Source organism: Amblyraja radiata, chromosome 25, assembly GCF_010909765.2.
Source record: "Amblyraja radiata isolate CabotCenter1 chromosome 25, sAmbRad1.1.pri, whole genome shotgun sequence".
Classification (NCBI taxonomy): domain Eukaryota; kingdom Metazoa; phylum Chordata; class Chondrichthyes; order Rajiformes; family Rajidae; genus Amblyraja; species Amblyraja radiata.
The window spans coordinates 26,642,186-26,662,712 of NC_045980.1; the positions used below are offsets into that span (position 1 = coordinate 26,642,186).

Below are 20,527 nucleotides of genomic sequence, written 5' to 3' on the forward strand. Positions count from 1 at the left end.
ACGTTTGGATAACATTTATTCAACCTCGTTTTTGAATAATATAGTCTATGTAATAATTTGAATTGAATTAAATTATGTCTTGCATTAATAGAACAGTTATGTGTATTCATCAAATACTTTTCCCATCTATCCTTCGAGATCTTTATCATTAGCTCCTGTTCCCAATCTTCCCTTAGTGCTTCTGTTGAGGGTGATTCTCTATATAATATATTATTATAAAAGTATGATATTAATTTTTGTGAATCAGCCTTAATATTCATTGCTTCTTCTAAAGGGTCTAAAAATATAGTTTGAAATCTATGTGTATATTTCTTCATAAAGTCACATACCTGTATATATTTAAAATATTGATTATCCTTCAATTTAAATTTAAATTTTAATTGTTGAAATGATAACAGTTTGCCCAATTCATTCATATCCCCTACTTTCCTAATCCCCAGTCTATCCCATTGTTGATATGTGTTGTCGATGAGAGAAGGTTTGAATGCGGGGTTGTTCAATAGTGGGGTTAGTACTGATAAATTATTTAATTTCAAGGATACTTTTATTTGTTTCCAAATTCTTATTATATTGTGAATAATTGGGTTCTTCTTATATATTATACTATTCAATTTTATCGGTGAGAGCAGGATCGTTCCTATATCGTGCGGATAGCACTCCTCTTTCTCCATTCTTATCCACTCCAACTGCTGAGTGGAACTATCCAGCCAGTACATTATGTTCTTAATATGCACTGCCCAGTAGTAATACATAAAGTTAGGTAATGATAAACCCCCAACTTCTTTAGATTTGCACAAATGCTTTCGTTGAATTCTATGTGTTTTGTAATCCCATATAAAATTAGTGATAGTGGAATCTAGTTTTTTGAAAAAATATTTTGGAATATATATTGGGATCGCTTGAAACAAATATATTAATTGTGGTAAGAAAGTCATTTTTATAGCGTTAATTCTACCTATCAATGAGAGCGGAAGCGTTTTCCAAAATTTAATCATATCATTCAGTTTATTTAATAGTGGTATAAAATTGGCACTAAATAATGATTTGTGTCTTCTCGTAATTTGAATACCCAGATACTTGAATTTTTCTGTTGCAATTTTGAAGGGGAATTTTAGTAAGTGTCTCGAATCCTGTGGTTTTAAAGACATAATTTTGCTTTTATTCCAATTTATTCTATATCCTGAAAAAGAGCCAAATTCCTCAATTAGTGTTAATAAGGTGGGTATACTCGTTTGTGTATTAGTAATATATAAAAGGATATCATCAGCATATAGTGAAATTTTATTCTTTGAGTCCTTAGTGTTATATCCGTGAATATTCGGGTGATTTCTAATACTTTCGGCCAACGGTTCTATCATAAGGGCAAATAGCAATGGTGATAAGGCACACCCTTGCCTATTACCCCTTGATAAGTAAAATTTTGAAGATAGCGTATTGTTAGTTAGTATTCATGCCGTAGGTCTATCGTAAAGTAGTTTAACCCATCTAATAAAATTCTCTCCCATATTGAATTTTTGGAGTACCTTGTATAAATACTGCCATTCTACTTGATCAAATGCCTTCTCTGCATCCAGCGTGACAACTGAAATATCTTCATTGTCCTCATTATGAGAGTACATTATATTGAAAAGCCTTCTCAAATTATTAAATGATTGTCTTTTGGGTATAAATCCCATTTGATCCGTATTTATTAAATTGTTAATATAATTATTTAGCCTTCTAGCTAGAATCTTTGCTAAAATTTTCTGATCCGTATTTAGTAGTGAAATAGCTCTATAAGAACCCGGTTCATCTAAATCTTTATCTTTTTTTGGTATAAGTGTTATTGTTGCTTCTGCTAGGGGTTCTGGTAGTTTATTTTCAGTATAAGCCTGCGTGTATAAATTGAATAATCTTGGTACAATTGACTCCTGAAATATTTTATAAAATTCATTACTAAAACCGTCTGGTCCTGGGGTCTTCCCATTTTTCAGTGAGTTTATTATTTTTTTATTTCTTCATTAGTAATCCGTGCTCCTAATTGCTCTTGTTCTAAACTATCCAATTTTGGGAGCTTGCAATTATCTAAAAAATTTGTAATTTTACTTACATCTGTATTTATTTTAGATGTATATAGATTGTGATAAAATTGGGCAAACCTCTTATTAATATCCTTAGGCAGTGTTAAAAACTCACCCTTATCCGATTTAATTTTAGTAATAGTTTTTTCCTTTTCTCGTTGCTTCAGTTGCCTCGCAAGTAGTTTATGTGCCTTATCCCCAAATTCGAAGTGTGCTTGTTTTGTAATTTGTAATTACTCTTATTACTCATGTTAAAATTCTAACTAATGGAATGCATTAGATCAATACTGTCTTAACTATTTGTAGTCTCTTAATGATTTAGATGAAAGGATAGTGATATGTATGTTTGCTAATGAAACAAAGGTACATTTTAAGATAGTTTGTGAAGAGGCTACTTAATTTGCAAACGGTGCAGATTAATCGATTTAGAGTGCAAAAGGTTGTTCTGTGGAGTATAATGTTGGGAAATACTCTGCTCAGAGTAGAAAATATTATTTTAATTATGTAAGCTTATTACATTTTGGCGTTTGCAGAAATATGGATGTTCTTGTATGAGAAAAATAAAGTTAGAATGCAGGTGCTATGAAAGGGAAAGGGAAATGATATGTTCATATTTTAGGAATGGAAGTCAAGGATAGGGAGGTCCTGCGATGATTGTACAAGGTTTTCATGAGACCACTCATGGAATGCTGCACATACCATTGGCCTTGTTTAAGGAAATATATATTTAGCTTTTGGGGAATTACATTGAAGGATTGCCAGTTTGATTTCAGAGATGAGAATACGATACGATATGATGGAACTTTATTTATCCCAGGAGGGAAATTAATTTGCCAACAGTCATAAAAAAACACAAAATACATGAAACATGAAAATAAAATGACAACTGGTAAGACTATGTGGATGTCATAGTCATTGAGTGATACAGTGTGGAAACAGGCCCTTTGGCTCAACGCGCCCACACCGGCCAACAATGTCCCAGCTACCCTAGTTCCACTTGCCTGCGTTTGGTCCATAACCCTCCAAATCTGTCTTATCCATGTACCTGTCCAACTGTTTCTTAAACGATGGGATAGTCCCAGCCTCAACTACCTCCTCTGGCAGCCTCCGTTACCCCTCGGATTCCTATTAAATCTTTTCCTCTTCACCTTGAACCTATGTCCTCTGGTCCTCGATTCCCCAACTCTGGGTAAAATGAATGTGCATTTACCTGATCTATTCCTCTCATGATTTTGTATACCTCTATAAGATCTCCCCTCATCCTCCTATGCTCCATCGAATAGAGACCCAGCCTACTCAATCTCTCGCTATAGCTCACACCCTCTAATCCTGGCAACATCCTCGTAAATCCTTTCTGAACCCCTGCAAGCTTGACAATATCTTTCTGATAACATGGTGCCCAGAACTGAACACAATATTCTAAATGCGGTCTCACCGACGTCTTATACAACGGCAACATGACCTCCCAACTTTTATACTCAATACTCTGACTGATGAAGGTCAAAGTGCCAAAAGGCTTTTTGACTACCTTATCTACCTGCATCTCGACCTTCAAGGAACCATGCACTTATACTCCTAGATCCCTCTGCTCTACACACTACCTTGAGACCTATCATTTACTGTGTAGGTCCTGTCCTTGTTCGACATCCCAAAATGCAACATCTCACACTCCTCTATGAAATCCCATCCCCAATTCCTCCGCCCACATGGCCAATCGATCCAGATCCTGCTGCAATCGTTCACAATCATCTTCACTATCTGCAAAACCACTAATTTTTTTACCATCAGCAAACTTGCTTATCTTGCCCTTTATGTTCTCATCCAAATCATTGATGTAGATAATAATAATAATATTAAATGTTTTACAATTTTGGAGCATAGATGACAATCAGTAACAGGCCCAGCACTGAACCCTGTGGCACACCACTAGTCACAGGCCTCCCTTCTGATAAGAAACCTTCCACCACCACCCTCTGCTTCCTTCCATGGAGCCAATTTGCTATCCATTCAGCTATCTCTCCTTGGATCCCATGAGATCTAACCTTCCAGAGCAGCCTACCCCGTGGCACCTTATTGAATGCCTTACTAAAGTACATGTGCAAAGATTGAGTGAAGATGTGCAAAGATTGAGGAGGTGGGGAGGATGCTCAGTCTCCGTCTCCGTCTACCCCACGACAGAAGGGGGAGGAGTGGTAAAGTCTGATAGCCACAGGGAAGAAGGATGTCCTGTGGTGTTCTGTCCTGCATCTTGGTGGAACCAGTCTGTTGCTGAAGGTACTACTCAGGTTGACCAGTGTGTCATGGAGGGGGTGAGCTGTATTGTCCAGGATGCTCTGCAGTTTCAGGAGCATCCCCTCCAAGACCACCTCCCAAGAATCCAACTCCGCCCTCAGGACGGAGCCAGCCTTCCTAATGAGTTTGTTGATCCTGTTGCCGTTTGCAGCCTTTGCCCTGCTGCCCCAGCACATGGCAGCGAAGAAGATGGCACTGGCTACCAACGATTGGTAGAACATCTGCAGTATCTCACTGCAGACATTGAAGGAACGGAGCCTTCTCAAAATGTACAGGCAACTCTGTCCCTTCTTGTACAGAGCCTCAGCGTTCTTGGACCAGTCCAGTTTACTGTCCAGGTACACTCCCATGTATTTGAGGCTCCCAGAACATTGAGGCTTATATTGCCCTGTGTTTGGGGGGGGAAGGAAGAGTGATCTCATTGAAACAAAAGATTTTGACAGGGCTTTATGGTGGATATTTTTTGTTTCCCCACTGGGGGAAATATTTTTCTTTGGAGTTAACCACCATATACAGCATATGAGTCATTAAGCATTTTTGAGGCTGAGCTGAATAGATGTTTGGATTGCAGGGTTAAGTGGATTGCACAGGAAAATGGTGCTAAGGCTAAAGATAAGATTGGCAAAGATATTATTGGCAGAGCGGGAGTCATAAGGCTTACTCCTACTCAACTTTGTTGTTGTGGGATTGAAAAAGCTGAGTGATGTCCAAATAGCAGTCCAATCTATACAATCATGAAGATATTTGTTTGGATAGACACAAGAAATTTGAGAGGAATGCAGAGCCGTGTTGTGAATGCAAGTCACTAACAAGTATAGTGGGGAGTTCATGAGAACCTTTATTACCCACAGCATGGTTAAAATGGGGAATTTGCAAACATGAATGGTATTTGGGGCAATTGACATATAGACACTTTAGGGTAAGTTGGCAAAGAAGACGGTATAAAGCGACCAGTTTTGCCAAAATGCGGTGTGTGAAAATTCATGATGAACATAAATGTTGCCCGGACCGGCAGCACTGAATAAATCTGTGCACAATAAAATTTCTTTAATTATTTCAGCTTATTTACCCCTAGTTTGTTTTATGATGAATTTACTGTGAATAAATTAATTGCTGTATTTGCAAACATGACAGTTTTTAGTAATCAATCAATGTTTAGTTTAGAGATGCAGCATGGAAACAGTTCCTTTGGCCCACTGGTTTCCCTCCACATCCCCAAAACATCTTAATTGGCCTCAATCGGTAAAGAGTGGATGGAAAAAGTGGGATAACATAGAACTAGTTTGAATAGGTGATTGATGCTTGGTGTGGACCTGGTGGCCAGAAGGGCCTGTTTCCATGCTGTATCTCTAAACAAAACTAATTTTAGTGACATGGGTATTTATTTTTACACAGAAATACTCAATAGATTTTCTGTAAATGTAACTGCATTAAAATTGTAAAAATGTAACACAGACATGTGAAACAGAAATCGGTTGTTAGAAACATTGTTGTCACCATGTTCGAACAATGGATAACGAGGCTCCAGAGGGAGCCACCCTCCATTGTAATTCTGCTGCACTGTTTTCTGATGAAGCTTCCTTTCATTGGCAAAAGACAGGCACATTTTGGCTAGCTACATTTTTTTTAGCTTATGTGAAGCTCAGTCCGAGTAACTGTTGCTTGCTGCTATATTTTGTTTTGTCGAGTGCATTTATGCATTGATTTCATATCTGGCGTAAAGAACATTTTTGCGTGGGAAGGATTTAAAGTACATTTTGTTTCAAGAAAATATAAAAATTGCTCGTTTGAAGCATGAAACTCATTGAAACTCATCAGTTAGAAATTAACACTGGAATTCCCACATAATTGAGTTTTATCTAGTAAAAGGCAGAAGTGTTTTCTGCAGTTTTACAGGTAAATATTGAGATTTCATGCTCTCTCATTTTGAGAAGAGCAAATTGTTACTTCCATTTATCATGAGACAGTCTTGGCGGTGAACAAAATAATGTAGATTTGTATATATGAACATTAGTATTTCTAATGGGGAACATGCTTTATGATTGGAATCTGTCTTTCCTAAGTAACATCTGTATATTGTGAGGGGAATCGCAATCAACACCCATGGGGAATGAGAGGCTGATCCTTGACATGTATCATTTTGTATCTGGGAATATTTCAGTGAGTTACTGTGCAATGTTCCAATATTCAGGCTATATAGACACTATTACTTTGATAAAGTTAAATTTTGCCATGCGTTTCCTCCCAGGGGAGCAGTGAGCTCAGCAGGTTGAGAAAGGCATTACAATGGCATTTTTTCCTTTCATTTATGCATTGATGGAAGTTTCCGCAGAGGGGTGTGTGTCATTTCACTTAGTACATAAAGCACAAGGTTGAGATTTGAAGAAGTCATTGTGCCTTTATCGCTTACTCTGTAAGACTTTATCACACATATTTGCACTGAGAATATGTGTTGGTAGTCATGAGTTTGGAATGCTTTTTGTCCCATGTTATCTGAATGGTGGCCGATTTGGAAAAGGGGAGATGCAACGAGACCTGGGTGTCATGGTACACCAATCATTGAAAGTAGGCATGCAGGTGCAGCAGGCAGTGAAGAAAGCGAATGGCATGTTAGCATTCATAGCAAAAGGATTTGAGTATAGTAGCAGGGAGGTTCTACTGCAGTTGTACAGGGTCTTGGTGAGACCACACCTGGAGTATTGCGTACAGTTTTGGTCTCCTAATCTGAGGAAGGACATTCTTGCCATAGAGGGAGTACAGAGAAGGTTCACCCGACTGATTCCTGGGATGTCAGGACTTTCATATGAAGAAAGACTGGATAGACTCGGCTTGTACTCGCTAGAATTTAGAAGATTGAGGGGGGATCTTATAGAAACTTACAAAATTGTTAAGGGATTCGACAGGCTAGATGCAGGAAGATTGTTCCCGATGTTGGGGGAGTCCAGAACTAGGGGTCACAGTTTAAGGATAAAGGGGAAATCTTTTAGGACTGAGATGTGAAAAACATTTTTTACACAGAGAGTGGTGAATCTCTGGAATTCTCTGCCTCAGAATGTAGTTGAGGCCAGTTCATTGGCTATATTTAAGAGGGAGTTAGATATGGCCCTTGTAGCTAAAGGGATCAAGGGGTATGGAGAGAAAGCAGGTCCAGGATACTGAGTTGGAAGATCAGCCATGATCATATTGAATGGCGGTGCAGGCTCGAAGGGCCGAATGGCCTACTCCTGCACCTATTTTCTATGTTTCTATGTTGCTGAGTAGTATTTTCCATTAATTAACAAAAGGGAATTGAAATTGAATTGCAAAATTTTGACATAAGAATATTGAGTGTCTGTTCTTAAATATGGGATTCAATTTACACCATAGTGAGTTTCTTAACTGTCATCATTACGTAAAACATTAAAGAAAGGTTGAGACTCTGAGGCCATGTAGGTTCTGAGAGAAGTGATCATTTCGACACACTGTTCTTTCCCATAGCTCTGCAATGTTCTTATTCAAGATTCTACAAATTTAAAGTTGTGGGCATCCACACCTTCTGATAACTGGGTGGTATGTTGTCTCACACTGTGCCCTTTTGGTGTGTGTAACGCCTTAATATTTCTGTCCCAACTGGACAGATCCTGGCTCATAAGGAGGAGAATGTGATACAGTGGCCACCTTTGTTCTTGGGCAGGCATAGCAAGTCAGACATAATTACAACTTTTTTAATATCTATTTCTGCATGGCTCATTGGGCTATCTGGTTGAACTGATCATGAACTATTGTTGAGGGGCAGAGCATGAAAAGACTGGAAACCTGGCTGAGATATCCAGTGCGCTTAACCGCCAACCGAACGATGCTCCAGAATGACTTGCTCCCTGAACTGGAAAGGATTGAAAGAGAAACTGAGCTGTTGTGTGAGAATGCAGGGATGTTTTCATACAAGGTCATCCCTCCCCAAATAGGAAAAATAACCAAAACGTGCATCTGTGATTTGCTTGTTCTCACTAAAATGGCTTCAACATAAACTGGCATTGATTTTCTTAAAGGTAGACGAAAATGCGGGTGAGGCAGCATCTATGGAGCGATCGAGACCCTTCTTCAGACGGAGGTGGGGGGAGCGGGAAGAAGAAAGGAAGAGGCGGAGACAGTAGGCTGTGGGAGAGCTGGGAAGGGAAGGGGAAGGAGAGAGAAAGCAAGGACTACCTGAAATTGGAGAAGTCAATGTTCATACCACTGGGGTGTAAATTGCCCAAGCGAAATATGAGGTGCTGCTCTTCCAATTTGCAGTGGGACTCACTCTGGCCATGGAGGAGGCCCAGGACAGAATGGTCCCATACGGAATGGGAGGGGGAGTTGAAGTGCTGGGCCACCGGGAGATCAGGTTGGTTCGTGCGAACCGAGCGGAGGTGTTGGGCCAAGCGATCACCAAGCCTACGCTTGGTCTCACCAATGCAGAGCAGCTGACACCTAGCGCAGCGGATGCAATAGATGAGGTTGGAGGAGATGCAGGTGAACCTCTGCCTCGCCTGGAAAGACTGCTTGGGTCCTTGGATGGAGTCAAGGGGGGAGGTAAAGTACAAGTGTAGCATTTCCTGCGGTTGCAAGAGACAGTACCAGGGGAGGGGGTGGTTTGTGTGGAAATGGACAAATTGACCAGGGAGTTATGGAGGGAGCGGTCTCTGTGGATTTTCTTAAAGGTTCCTTTGGCAGAAGACATGATTTGTTCTTGTAAATATTGGATTAATGTTCGAAAGAGATTTTCCTGAATTTGGTAGATGAAAATGCTGGAGAAACTCGGCAGATGAGGCAGCATCTATGGAGCGAATGAAATAGGCAATGTTTTAGGCCGAGACCCTTCTTCAGACAAGTTGCCTATTTCCCCATAGAGTGTGTCAGCCTCGCTTGCAAGCTTTTTTTTTTTTTTTCACCCTTTTAAAAAAGTTATTAGTTTGTTAAAAAGTTTTGTTCTGGAGGCCTTTTAGTCTTTTTATGTGGGGGATGGGGGAAACTGTTTTTTCTAGACGGGATCTTTCGCCGAGATCACCAGTGTTGGAGCACCGACCAGCGCGGCCTGTTGACTTCGGGAGCCGCGGTCTCCTGTAGGAAGCGGCCGTTTTGAAACTCCAAGCCGCTGTGAGCGTTCTTCCGACGTCGGAGTTCCATCATTCCGGCAAGAGGGCCTGAAACATCAGGCCGCCGTAGCGGCAACTGCGGCTTGGATAGGCCTCAATAGGCCCCGACCACGGGTGAACATGGAAGATGTGGACTGAACTTTGCTGCCTTCCCTCACAGTGGGAAACGTTGATCCCGCTGTGGGGGGATGTATTTTATGTTTAATATTAAATTCTATAACGTTGTGTTTATTTTATTTGTGTGCTGTAATGGCAACTCAAATTTCACTGGTGTAGGTGACAATAAATGTCCTTTGTCCTTTGTCCATAGATGACGCCTCCCCGCTGAGTTTCTCCAGCATTTTTGTCTACCTTCGATTTATCAGCATCTACAGTTCTTAAACGTTCCTGAATTTGGTGGGAGGCCATCAGAAGTGAGAGATGGCAGAAACAGTCAGTTTCGCCCAAGATAGACAAGAAGTTATGCTGTGGATTTCTTAGAAATATGAAATTATTTGAATGTTTATCAGAACATAGGGTGTCCAATACCCCCCCTAAAAAGGTATTTCACTGCCTAAGTAGCAGCATGTGATCTGTGGATATGATCATTGCTTATAACTGATTATTTTTCTAGCGCATTTCATAATCTAATCCTGTCATATCCATCACACTGCCATTATCTTCAAACCTATGGACCAATACTAGCTCAATGTGGTGTATGGAAGGATAGGCCAGGAGTAGGATCTGGTATTAAATGAACTGCCTGTGCGATGAAGCCATCACACAACTAATGCATGCAGACCATTGAATCAGCTAGTTAATAAGTGCTAATGGGAGATGGCTTCATGAACATCTCCATTAATTAAAGCAGAGATAAGAAATTTAGTGCATGAGTATTAAAGAAAAAGCCAAAGCATTGATAGTCAGGGATGCTAAGTCAATGCTTCACTTTGGTTTCTATGGAAGACAATCTTTAGCTTTTTTTCATTCATGCCATGTGATTATTTTTCAAAACAGCCAAATGCAAGAAGTGCAGATGAGGCATGATACTCACAAGAAACCAGCTGCAGAGTTGAAAAAAGGTCCGGATACAAAACACAACCTATCCATGTTACCAGATGCTGCCTGACCCACTAAATTACTCCAGCACTTTGTCTTTTTTTTCTCTTATGTAGCCAATTACTGCCATGTGCCGCTCACTCATAATTATTAGCAAAATGATGAAAGAAAGCATTGTTATTTGACACAACATTTCAGTGTTTTTCAACTTGTGTAATAGTAAGTGAGTTAGGACCCTTCATATGCCAAACGTACACTATTGTTAGTTCAATTGTAACACAGCATCTACTGCTTTGGCTTTGACTGACTAGACGTGCTCAAGATTTGTATTTGGGATGTTTCTAGTTTGTTCATTGAATTGGGAACTGATAGGAAGCTGAATCATTCCGTGAGATCATATTTCATTGTTAGTGCAGGGTTGATTTGAAGTCTATTGTGGACTAGTGTTAACATAATATTGGCAGGAAGGAGATCACAGGTCAAACTGTATGGCTGTATTGTGAATGAACATGGATTTTCATTGCTATTGTGCGAATGCTATTGTGTATAGGACAATAAATAAGTAGCTGACAATTAAATTGTACTGGTTCGTTTGTTTAATTCTCATGACTTTAAAAACATTCTACGAATCTGCGAAAATTTTGCATTACTCTTAATGAACTAACTCACTACTCCACTTCTAACAATTAATCAAGAAGTGTTAATAATTTCAAATTCTGATCAATTATTCAAAAGTATTTTACTTTAAATGGTGACTTCATTAATAAACCAATATGATAAATCACCAGCAATAAACAGCATACCTTTGGTAGTCCTGTAGTTTCAGTTGTGCGTTTGAGTTTGACCAGTTTATTCTTCTCAAGCTGACCCTCTTGAGTCGCGGATGATTTGTTTTCACTTCATTTCAGTGGGTTCTGAGGTAACTAATAAATGTTATGTGGTAACCTTGAGCTCCCCCCAATAGATGGTGCAAGTGAAGCATGATGAATCAGGTGGATTTATTAAAATATATACTCCCTCTTTTCGCACATTGTCATCTCAATACCTTCCCATCTGCATTTCTGCCAGTCTTTCTCATGAATCAGTGTGGATGTTACATCTTTTTAAAGTGACCATGAGAACTGTCCGTTTGGGAATTGCTTACTAATTAGAAGTCATGTGCTTGTATGAGGAATCTAGTGACAGACATTCTAGCAATTGGAAAAGATTGCATGTGATCAGAGCCTTGCAGCTGGGAATGTTGGCCATGGATGAGTCCCCTGATTATTTGTTTTCCTGTCATGCCAATTGATTGAATATTCTGCAAAGGCATTGTTGGTGATAGTGTTTTGAGGTGCCGACTGTAAGTTGATCTTGTGTCCAAAACGTATGGAAGGAAACACTCACTACCTTATGCAGGACTTGAGATCTTGGTCTTCAAGCAGTTTTCTTTCCTTGAGGTAGTTGAAGACAATGCTTTCTCTTTAGATGAGGTGGGGGATTTTCTCATTCTGCTTTCGATGAAAGGTGGCTGCTGAGAAAGGGAGAGTATTCCATGTTAAAGGGAGTCGCATCTGGATTTTGATCATCAAGCGCTCTGTTGTGCGATGGAACCTTTGTCTTTCTGAGCTCCATCCTTCAAATGGCTGAAGTATGGTTTAGAGCCCAACCTCCGAGAGTGCATGTATGCAATCATTAACTATATTTTGTTGCTGTGACTGAAGTTAAAGTGGTTTTAGTTCTGTAGTGGAGGTGATGAAGGTTGGATAGCTTCCACTCAGACTAACTCCACTTAGAGACGAGGTGAATAATGGTAGAATACAACATTGAGAAGAGGATGTGATAACTCCAGTGGTAAAGAGTTTGTGGTGGATTTGTGAGTAAGGATCATGGTTTGCATGTCTTTATAGAGTATGTCCTCACCCTCCAGATGAACTTTCTCAGTTGATGGTGTCAAAGGCTTTTATAAAATCAAACTTGGCCATGTACATTGGTTGATGCTGTAGCTATGTTTTTCATGGATTTGATGCAAAGTGATATAATTTCCATTGTGGCTCTTGGGCAAAATATGTATTGCAGCTCTAAGGAGCTCATCAATGACTTTCTCTGTAGCAGATAGCAGGACAACTCTGTTGTAAAGTAATTACAACATTTGGATTGCCCCTTGAAAACATTATGTATTAAATCAGCCAGCAAGTTAAAGACAGTGCATAACTTGCAGTAAATATGATTTACATGCTTTGAAATAAACTGATGGTTTGGTTATAATTCTGTTTAAGCTGTGCATTTCAGAAAACAAGTACAATGTATTTTAAAAGATATTCTACAAACAGCACTTATGCCTAATGCTGTGGTAAGGCATCACTATAAAATCAGGTACAATCCTTTAAATGCAATGAAGGAAGAATAGTCTTTGCATTGACATAATTCTGTCAATTATAGCCATTTGGACTCCGAATGTGATTGATGGAGATTTAATAATCATTCACTGGGAACTGCAGTGTTACTGTGTGTAATTGTAGTCATTTGTAGACCATTGCCAATGATCTGTCACAAGCTTACTACTTAATACTTTTTACAATTTTACTCATTAATTTGTTCTCGAGTTCCTTATGGCATACTGCCAAAATGCAAGACTCTTGCTTACTATTTGTTTTACTTGGTAAAATTAGGTTGCAAATTGTAGGGAACCACATTGATAAGGCAAGATCTGTAGGAGTATGAAATCACTTAATTAGTCCTGTACTATCCAGAAGATTATTTCCAAAGCCGCCTTTTGTTTGTAATTAAAATTGTTGGTGAAGTGCATTTTCTGCAAACTCTCACAAATAACCATGTTCAATGGGGTTTTAGCACCTCAGTACTAAGGGTTGAATTTTATGGTAGTATAACAGGTAGTGTTATCATTTTTAAGACCATACCTTTTTTCTCTTTACAGCTTCAAACCTATCATTCAGTATATTGACAATCAGTTTGAACGATATCTTCATGATGAGAGTGGCTTGAACAGACGGCATATCATAGACAACAGAGTGCATTGCTGTTTCTACTTCATCTCTCCTTTTGGCCATGGGTAAGGAAGTAGGCTGATTTTGAATCTACATGCCAGTCTTAGTCTTTGCTGCACCCAAGCTTAGTAATGGAAGGATGCATAGTGATATCAACCCCAAGTGAGGAAGCTGATTCACATTTTGATCATTTTACCATGGTATATGATTAAGAGTAGTCACTAAATAACGTCTGTTATACTCTAAAGCATGAGTTAGTGTTAGATGTAGGGTCACCACCTGTTGTACGTGTTTCAAATTATTCTCCAGCAAATAGGCCACATAAAGACCTTATTTTCCAAATAAAACATCAACTTAATCAGTTGTCATCACCTTAGATCTGGTAGACACGAGCCTGAACAGCACTTTGCGAACCATCACTGGGTGCCTTCAACCTACTTCAGTTGAGCAGTTCCCCATACTTGCAGGCATTCCGCCTGCAGGGATATGAAGGCAAGCAGCAACTCTGGCACTATCTCGTTGTGCCATGGACCCAGATCACCTCCTCCATCAGGCTATCAGCAGAGAGCAGAGCCACCCCGATTGAAGTACAATCACCCCTTTGCTCCACATGGAAAACAACTCCTAGCATCCATCTAGCCAACTGAGACAAAAGCACACTGGACAACCACCAAGTGGACACAGGAGTGGAAGGCAACCTCATCTCCATTACACAGCTACATCTCTTCACCAGGTAAAAGCTGTCCAGGGTCTGACCTCCCCAGAGGAGCATGGGTGAAGCTCAACAGACTTTGTACTGGAATTGGGCGTTTCAATGCCAGCATGTGGAGATGGGGGCTCCGCCAGAGCCCAGCCTGTAAAAGCGGAGCAGAACAACAGACAGCCAACCATGTCATCTCTGAGTGCCAGCTCTACCACGCACCAAATGAAGTTCAGGGCCTGGCAGATATTGATGCTGAAGCAACAACCTGGCTGCTCAACACCCAGCTTGAGGTCTAACTATTCCTTTGGTTTGTTTCATTCGCAAGTAGAAGATATCTGAGATTTTTGTTTGGCTGTCTTTGCATGCAATGAAAACAGTGCTGCATTCCACCATATGAATCTTATTTAGATTATAGTCATATAGCACTGTAGCAAGCCCTTTGTTACAACATATGCACACCAACAAATACCCATCTGCACAAACCCCATTAATGAGCACTTGGTCCGTAGTCTTCTGTCCCTTGGCAATCAAATATTCATCCAGATTCTTATGTATTGTGAGGAAACCCACTTTTGCCACCCATGCAGGCAGTGCCTCCAAATTCCAAACACTCCCAACCCTTCCACCAATAAACTCTTCAGCAATCATGCTCACATTTGCAGAAAACGGAGCCTATTCCTCTTTAACTGTTGTATTTTATTTCTTACTTTTGATGAGAATGATCTACATTACCCCATTGCTGTGCTCAGATTGCTGCAGTCTGTGTTCACCCATACAATCAGCAGTTCCTTGTCAGAGATTAGTTATTATTGTGGATTTGGATCGTGAATGTAATAGCTAGCAGATAAAATAGAACATAAATACATTCAGACTTGATTAAAGGATGAAATTATGCATGCATAAACAAAACCGATAGAGAAGCTGGATATTTTGGAATATGTTGGCTTAACATCTGATGAGAAGGAGGACTGGAGTTTCTTGAGATTTCTTGCATGTACTGCTTTGTTGACTTGCCTCCCTCTCTCTATCTCCTCTTCCCCAGAGGGTATTGTTACCTTTCTGGATCGGGGTTTAAAAGTTTCATAGGTCTGTGGCCCTTTGGCCCTTTGTTCTTATGGCACCTGGTCCAAGAGATTGTGTGATTCACTCCGCTTTGGGAGAAGTTGGAGCCAATTTGAATCATGTTGCATAAATGAACTTATTGTGGACACTGGTGGGAGAGAATTGAGGGGATGAAAAAAGCCTTTGCCAAAAATTTTTTTTCATCCCCCTTGGTACAAATCATGACTCTAATTGAACACTTTCTGGGACATGGTTCAGTGCAGCACCTTGTGGTGAACTCTTGCCTCCGCTGTAGAACTGTTTATCTTTTCTGTTTATCTTTTTTTTTTTAATGTTTTATTTTAACATGGTCTCAGTATGAGATAATGTTCACTACCATTGGTGTTTTGGGAAATATGCAAGTTATCCTAGTACTAGGATACATGTTATGCAGCAACCTATAGCATAGATTATGAAAGTAAGACATTACGATTTAAAAAAAAAAAGCCAAAAGACATGATTTCTGGAATTTTAAAATATATGGAGGGAATGGTAGCTTATGCTTTTAATGCCGTATCTAACTATTTGCCATCTTGTACAGGTTGAAACCTCTGGATGTGGAATTTATGAAGGCCATTCACAGCAAAGTAAATATTGTACCTGTGATTGCTAAGGCAGACACACTGACATTGAAGGAACGGGAACGACTGAAGCGAAGAGTAAGTAGTTATTGTTTATTATCTACATCAAGTTCAAGTAGGAGGATATTTTTCCTCATCAATTTTTCCCATTTGTTTTACAATAAATTTCACTTATTTGCTGTTTTTGGTGGAAATTGACTAAGTATATAAAGTTCCGTTTTTACAAATATTTTTTTTAATTGGATAATATTTGAATATTGTTCTCCATAGAATCAGCAGCAATGCATATCTTAACAACACGTTGCAACTGAAGTCCCACACCTCTGATTCATGATATTCTACCCAGTAATTTATGGATGTTGAATTTCATTCCATCACCCACACACACTTTGTGCAGCCTGATACATATCAATTTGGAGTTCATGATGGCAACATAGCAAAAAATGTATTATTATTCTGTGGATGCAAGGAACTGCAGATGCTGGTTTACAAAAAAAGACACAAAGTACTTGAGTTCTGGTCAGGTAGCATCTCTGTAGAACATAGACAGCTGAAGTCTCATCTCCATCGATAGTTGATGTTTTAGGTCGGGACCTGGAGATGCTGCCTGATCCACTCCAGCACTTTGTGTTTTATTATTATCCTGTGACTGCTAAGGTTGAGGTAATGGGAACAACATAGGCAGAGAAACTAATTGTTGCTTTTGGCCTTTGTTAAGTCTGAGTGCAGTAACGAACACAACATTTCTGCACTGCACATTACAACCATTTTCAGATTGTTTAACTAATTTCACGATTATTGACATAATTCTTAAATCCAGGATGTCGATTTATTTAAATAATAAGGAAATCTGTGGCAAGCATTCCTGCCACTCTTGATTTACAGAACAGAAGTGCTGGAATGTGTTCTTTTTAATTTGCTTGCCATTACTTCGATGTTGAGGCTGGAATGGGTTAACAGTAAGAACACATTTGGTGGAAGCATTTATTCTACTAGTATTCTTTGTTTTCAGCAGGCCTTTCAGCTTTGTAGGTGGGCCACTTTGTACATAAATTGTAGCTGTCTATTGTAATAGGCAAAGGAAACATAAAAGTTTTTTATCAGTAAACTAAGTTATTGCAGCAATTGTGGACAAAGCCATTTAAATGTCTTGGTTATTGTTCTCATGAATGCAGAAATCAACACTTAAGTCGTTGCTGCAGAAAATCACAAGCTAGTAAGAAATTACCATTCCAACATGGCTTTCGGGAAAACAACATTTTAAAAAACCTGGTATCCCATATCGTTTCCTGGAAGGTTGATTTTGATTTTCTTTGCAAGCTGCTCTTTTAAATTCTGGGAACTGTGAATCTAACTGTGAACAATTCTCTTAGGTCATAAGGTCTTTGAGAATTTTACCGAGTGACTTATCCTACACTGAAATAGAAAGTAAAATAATCTTCTACGAAAAAGAAATTAATTATTAGCAGAATTATATCAAATTTTTTTTTGCATAGCTCGAGAGCCCATTGTACTATGTTTAGTAAGTATGAGGCACTTAATAACTTTCTCCAATTTTGACATATAACCTGGCTACATTCTGTACTGGATTAGCCCAGAGCATATTGCACTCAAGAAAAGATAATATTTTCCATAAAAAAAATATTTTCCATTCTCAATCACAAAAAGATTGCAGGTGGAATGGAGGCCATTCATCCCTTTGGGACCCTTTCCTATTTTCATTAACTTAATTGTACTTCCCAACTTCTCTGCCAAAAATATTACTGGAAAGAGCACAATTTGTATTGGTTGGGGAAGAGAGGAAAATCTTGGTCTCAGTTTTAAATTCCGATCAGATAATCAGACACCTGGCTCCATTTTTAAAAAGACATTTTAAGAAAGAATTTGGATTTATATGGATCTGGCACATCCACTGGGCACAATCAGACTTTACTGGACTGTATCTTGCACTGATGTTATTCCCTTTATCCTGTATCTGTACACAGTGGACATCTCGATTGTAATCATGTATATTCTTTCAGCTGACTGGACAATAAACTAAACCAAATTAAGTTATTGAATGCACATTTTTGGTTGTGCGGTATATTCAGTGTCAACAATTTTCTGAGAGCAGAATTTCAGATAATGACATGCATTAGCATTTTATATTTTGTTTAAATGGTGATATATGGGGAAATATACTGCCTGGGTAACAGTGAAAATCTTCTATTCTTTAATATTATTTAGGTAGTTAGGGGCTCCTGTTTAATATCTCCCTTCCAAAATACAGAGTCCACAACACATTTGTCTCAGTACGGCACTTAAGCTGTCAAAGTAGATTGTCAGTCAAGACCTACTGTGGACCTTAACTTACAAACATCTGACATGGAGTAAGAATATTGTCAAAAGAATCTTTGGGTGTCAGTGAATAGGTTTGTGCTATAAATATAGTAGATGTTGCCCATCTCCAGCAAGGAAAAGCCAAACATCCTTCCCAAACCTCAGTAGCAATATTGCCGATTCAACGCCAATTGTAATCTTAACTGACCAGCATTTTAGATGTTAGAGATACAATGTAGAAACAGGCCCTTCAGCCCACCGAGGCTGCGCCGACTAGCGATCGCTGTACACTAAAGCCATCCTACACACTAGGGACAATTTGCAATTTTACCAAAGCCAATTAACCTACAAACCCATATGTCTTTGGAGTGTGGGAGGAAACCAGAGAAAACCTAAGCGGTCACAGGAAGAACATACAAGCTCTGTACAGACAGCACCCATACTCAGGGTGGGGGGGAGGGGGGAAGAGGAGAGGGAGGGGGAGGGAGAGAGTGGGGGGAGAGAGAGTGGGGGAAAGAAGGGGGGAGAGAGAGAGAGAGGGCGGACTTGAACTCGGCGAGTGGGCGGCGGGCCTCGGCAGCTCGCGGGACCTCTGAAGCCCAACCAAATGACTGCGTGTTCAGCGGCTTCAATCCAGAGACCTGGGCTGCGGGTGGGGCGGGATGCGGCGGCCGGCCGGCCAAATGCGAGTTACGTGGGGGGGGGGGGGGGTTACGTAACTCGCAGCTCGTGGAAAATAGTGCCCAGGCTGTGCGTTGAAAACTGCGCAGCTGGCCGCGAGGAGCAGAGCCATTGTGACGTCATCAGTTCGTTAGCTTTCGTACAGTGTGCCAGCCGTCATTAACCTTCCTGTTCATCGTGGGTATGACCTTGGCTTTGCACCATGCAAATTTCAGACAGCGCTCCCCTGCTTTCTTTGGTCCCAGCCTTTGCGGTGTGTTTGTGTGTATGTGTGTGAACAGCGCTGACGGTCGATCCGGCTCGCGGTTTTTCAGGCGAGTGCCCCCGAGCTTGAAGGTCGCTGACAGTTTGCTGAAAAGTCGCGAAAGTTGGACAGGCCCTTAACTCCTGCCTTCTCTACCACCGACCTTTAGCATTAACAATCCCGAGTTTACCTTATCCTGCTTTAATTAATGTCTACTCATACCCCAGACTATTTGCCTGCTCAAAATTTCTCAGAAAAAAATGTGTTGAAGATTTAGAGCCCTTTGTTGAATAAACATAGAACAGAATGAACATTTTCAATTGAGTTGTCAACATTTTGTTTTACAGCTTTTCTGCAAATATAGCTTTGAGCTGGAAACCAATACATGGGCAATTTGTTTCTCATGAGAAAGTTAATTGTTAGAAGCCCAACCTCTGGAAGAAAAGGGCCTGAATTAAATAGACTGTTTCGGAAACAGAATGACAGGTTTTCTTGTGTTATAAATGCGCATTTCCACAGGAAAGCTGAAAGGCAGATAGGGTATAATAAATATTTCAGCAGTGCTAGCTGGGGCTTTCCCTTCATTGTTTTACTTGCTGTTATCTGAAGAATCACTGCCACAGCAATGATTCAATTACTTTTCTTGGGCAGAGTTATCAGATGCCTGCTGAACTAGGATAATGTGGTCTGAATGCAACAACTACTCAATACCTGGTGGGTGATATTTTTAAGGAGAAAAACACAATTACTATATCCCCTTTGTTGCATATTGCTGGTGACCATGCAGTTTTTGAAAGAGGGTTCTGCACTCTTGCAGGCCAACTTCTTTTCACAAACTCTGCAGTAATAGTTTGAGACTTCGCTATTCAATTTAGCCACCCATTACCAATGATTTGGTCAACTTCTATTGCAATTACTGCAAATGGAGACATTTAATTTTGGGGTGGAATGTGTGAGTTTTTGGCTGGTTATAATGTGGCTTCTATTTTGGACCTCTGCCATATTGGCTTATCTCTTGCCATTAAACAGGAAAGTTATGCTAAGATGTGTATCTCCTGAAAGTGAGTGAAACAATTGTAATAATGTTGTTAGTCTGAGTTACATACAGAACACTGGTATGAGATTGCAATCTTGAATGCAGAATTTTTTCCTGTGTGGTTTTCATATGGAATTCATTTCACTTTGGCTGAGAATGCTGATATGGATAATAATTGTTGCATTTATTATTTTTTATTACTTGCTATAACTGTCTAGATTTAGATCAGTGTCATGAGCCAAGTATTTTGCACATTCAGTTGGAACATTATTTATGGGTTTTAGCTTTAAAACATGTCTAAACCTAAGACATTATTTTACCTCTGAAAGTCCCTTGTGGGAAGTGTCATTAAATTAATTTATCAGTTTTCA

The 20,527-nt window shown here is 39.7% G+C and overlaps 1 protein-coding gene across 2 annotated transcripts in view; it reads left to right on the forward strand.

Moving 5' to 3' along the window:
• The window catches only part of LOC116987498 (septin-2), a 93,720-nt gene that overhangs the window by 27,282 nt on the left and 45,911 nt on the right, over nucleotides 1-20,527 (forward strand). For both annotated transcript variants that reach the window (XM_033043564.1, XM_033043565.1), the window contains 2 exons: nucleotides 13,422-13,556; nucleotides 15,837-15,954. In XM_033043564.1, coding sequence (XP_032899455.1) covers nucleotides 13,422-13,556; nucleotides 15,837-15,954 — 253 coding nt within the window. The remainder of the gene's footprint in view (nucleotides 1-13,421; nucleotides 13,557-15,836; nucleotides 15,955-20,527) is intronic.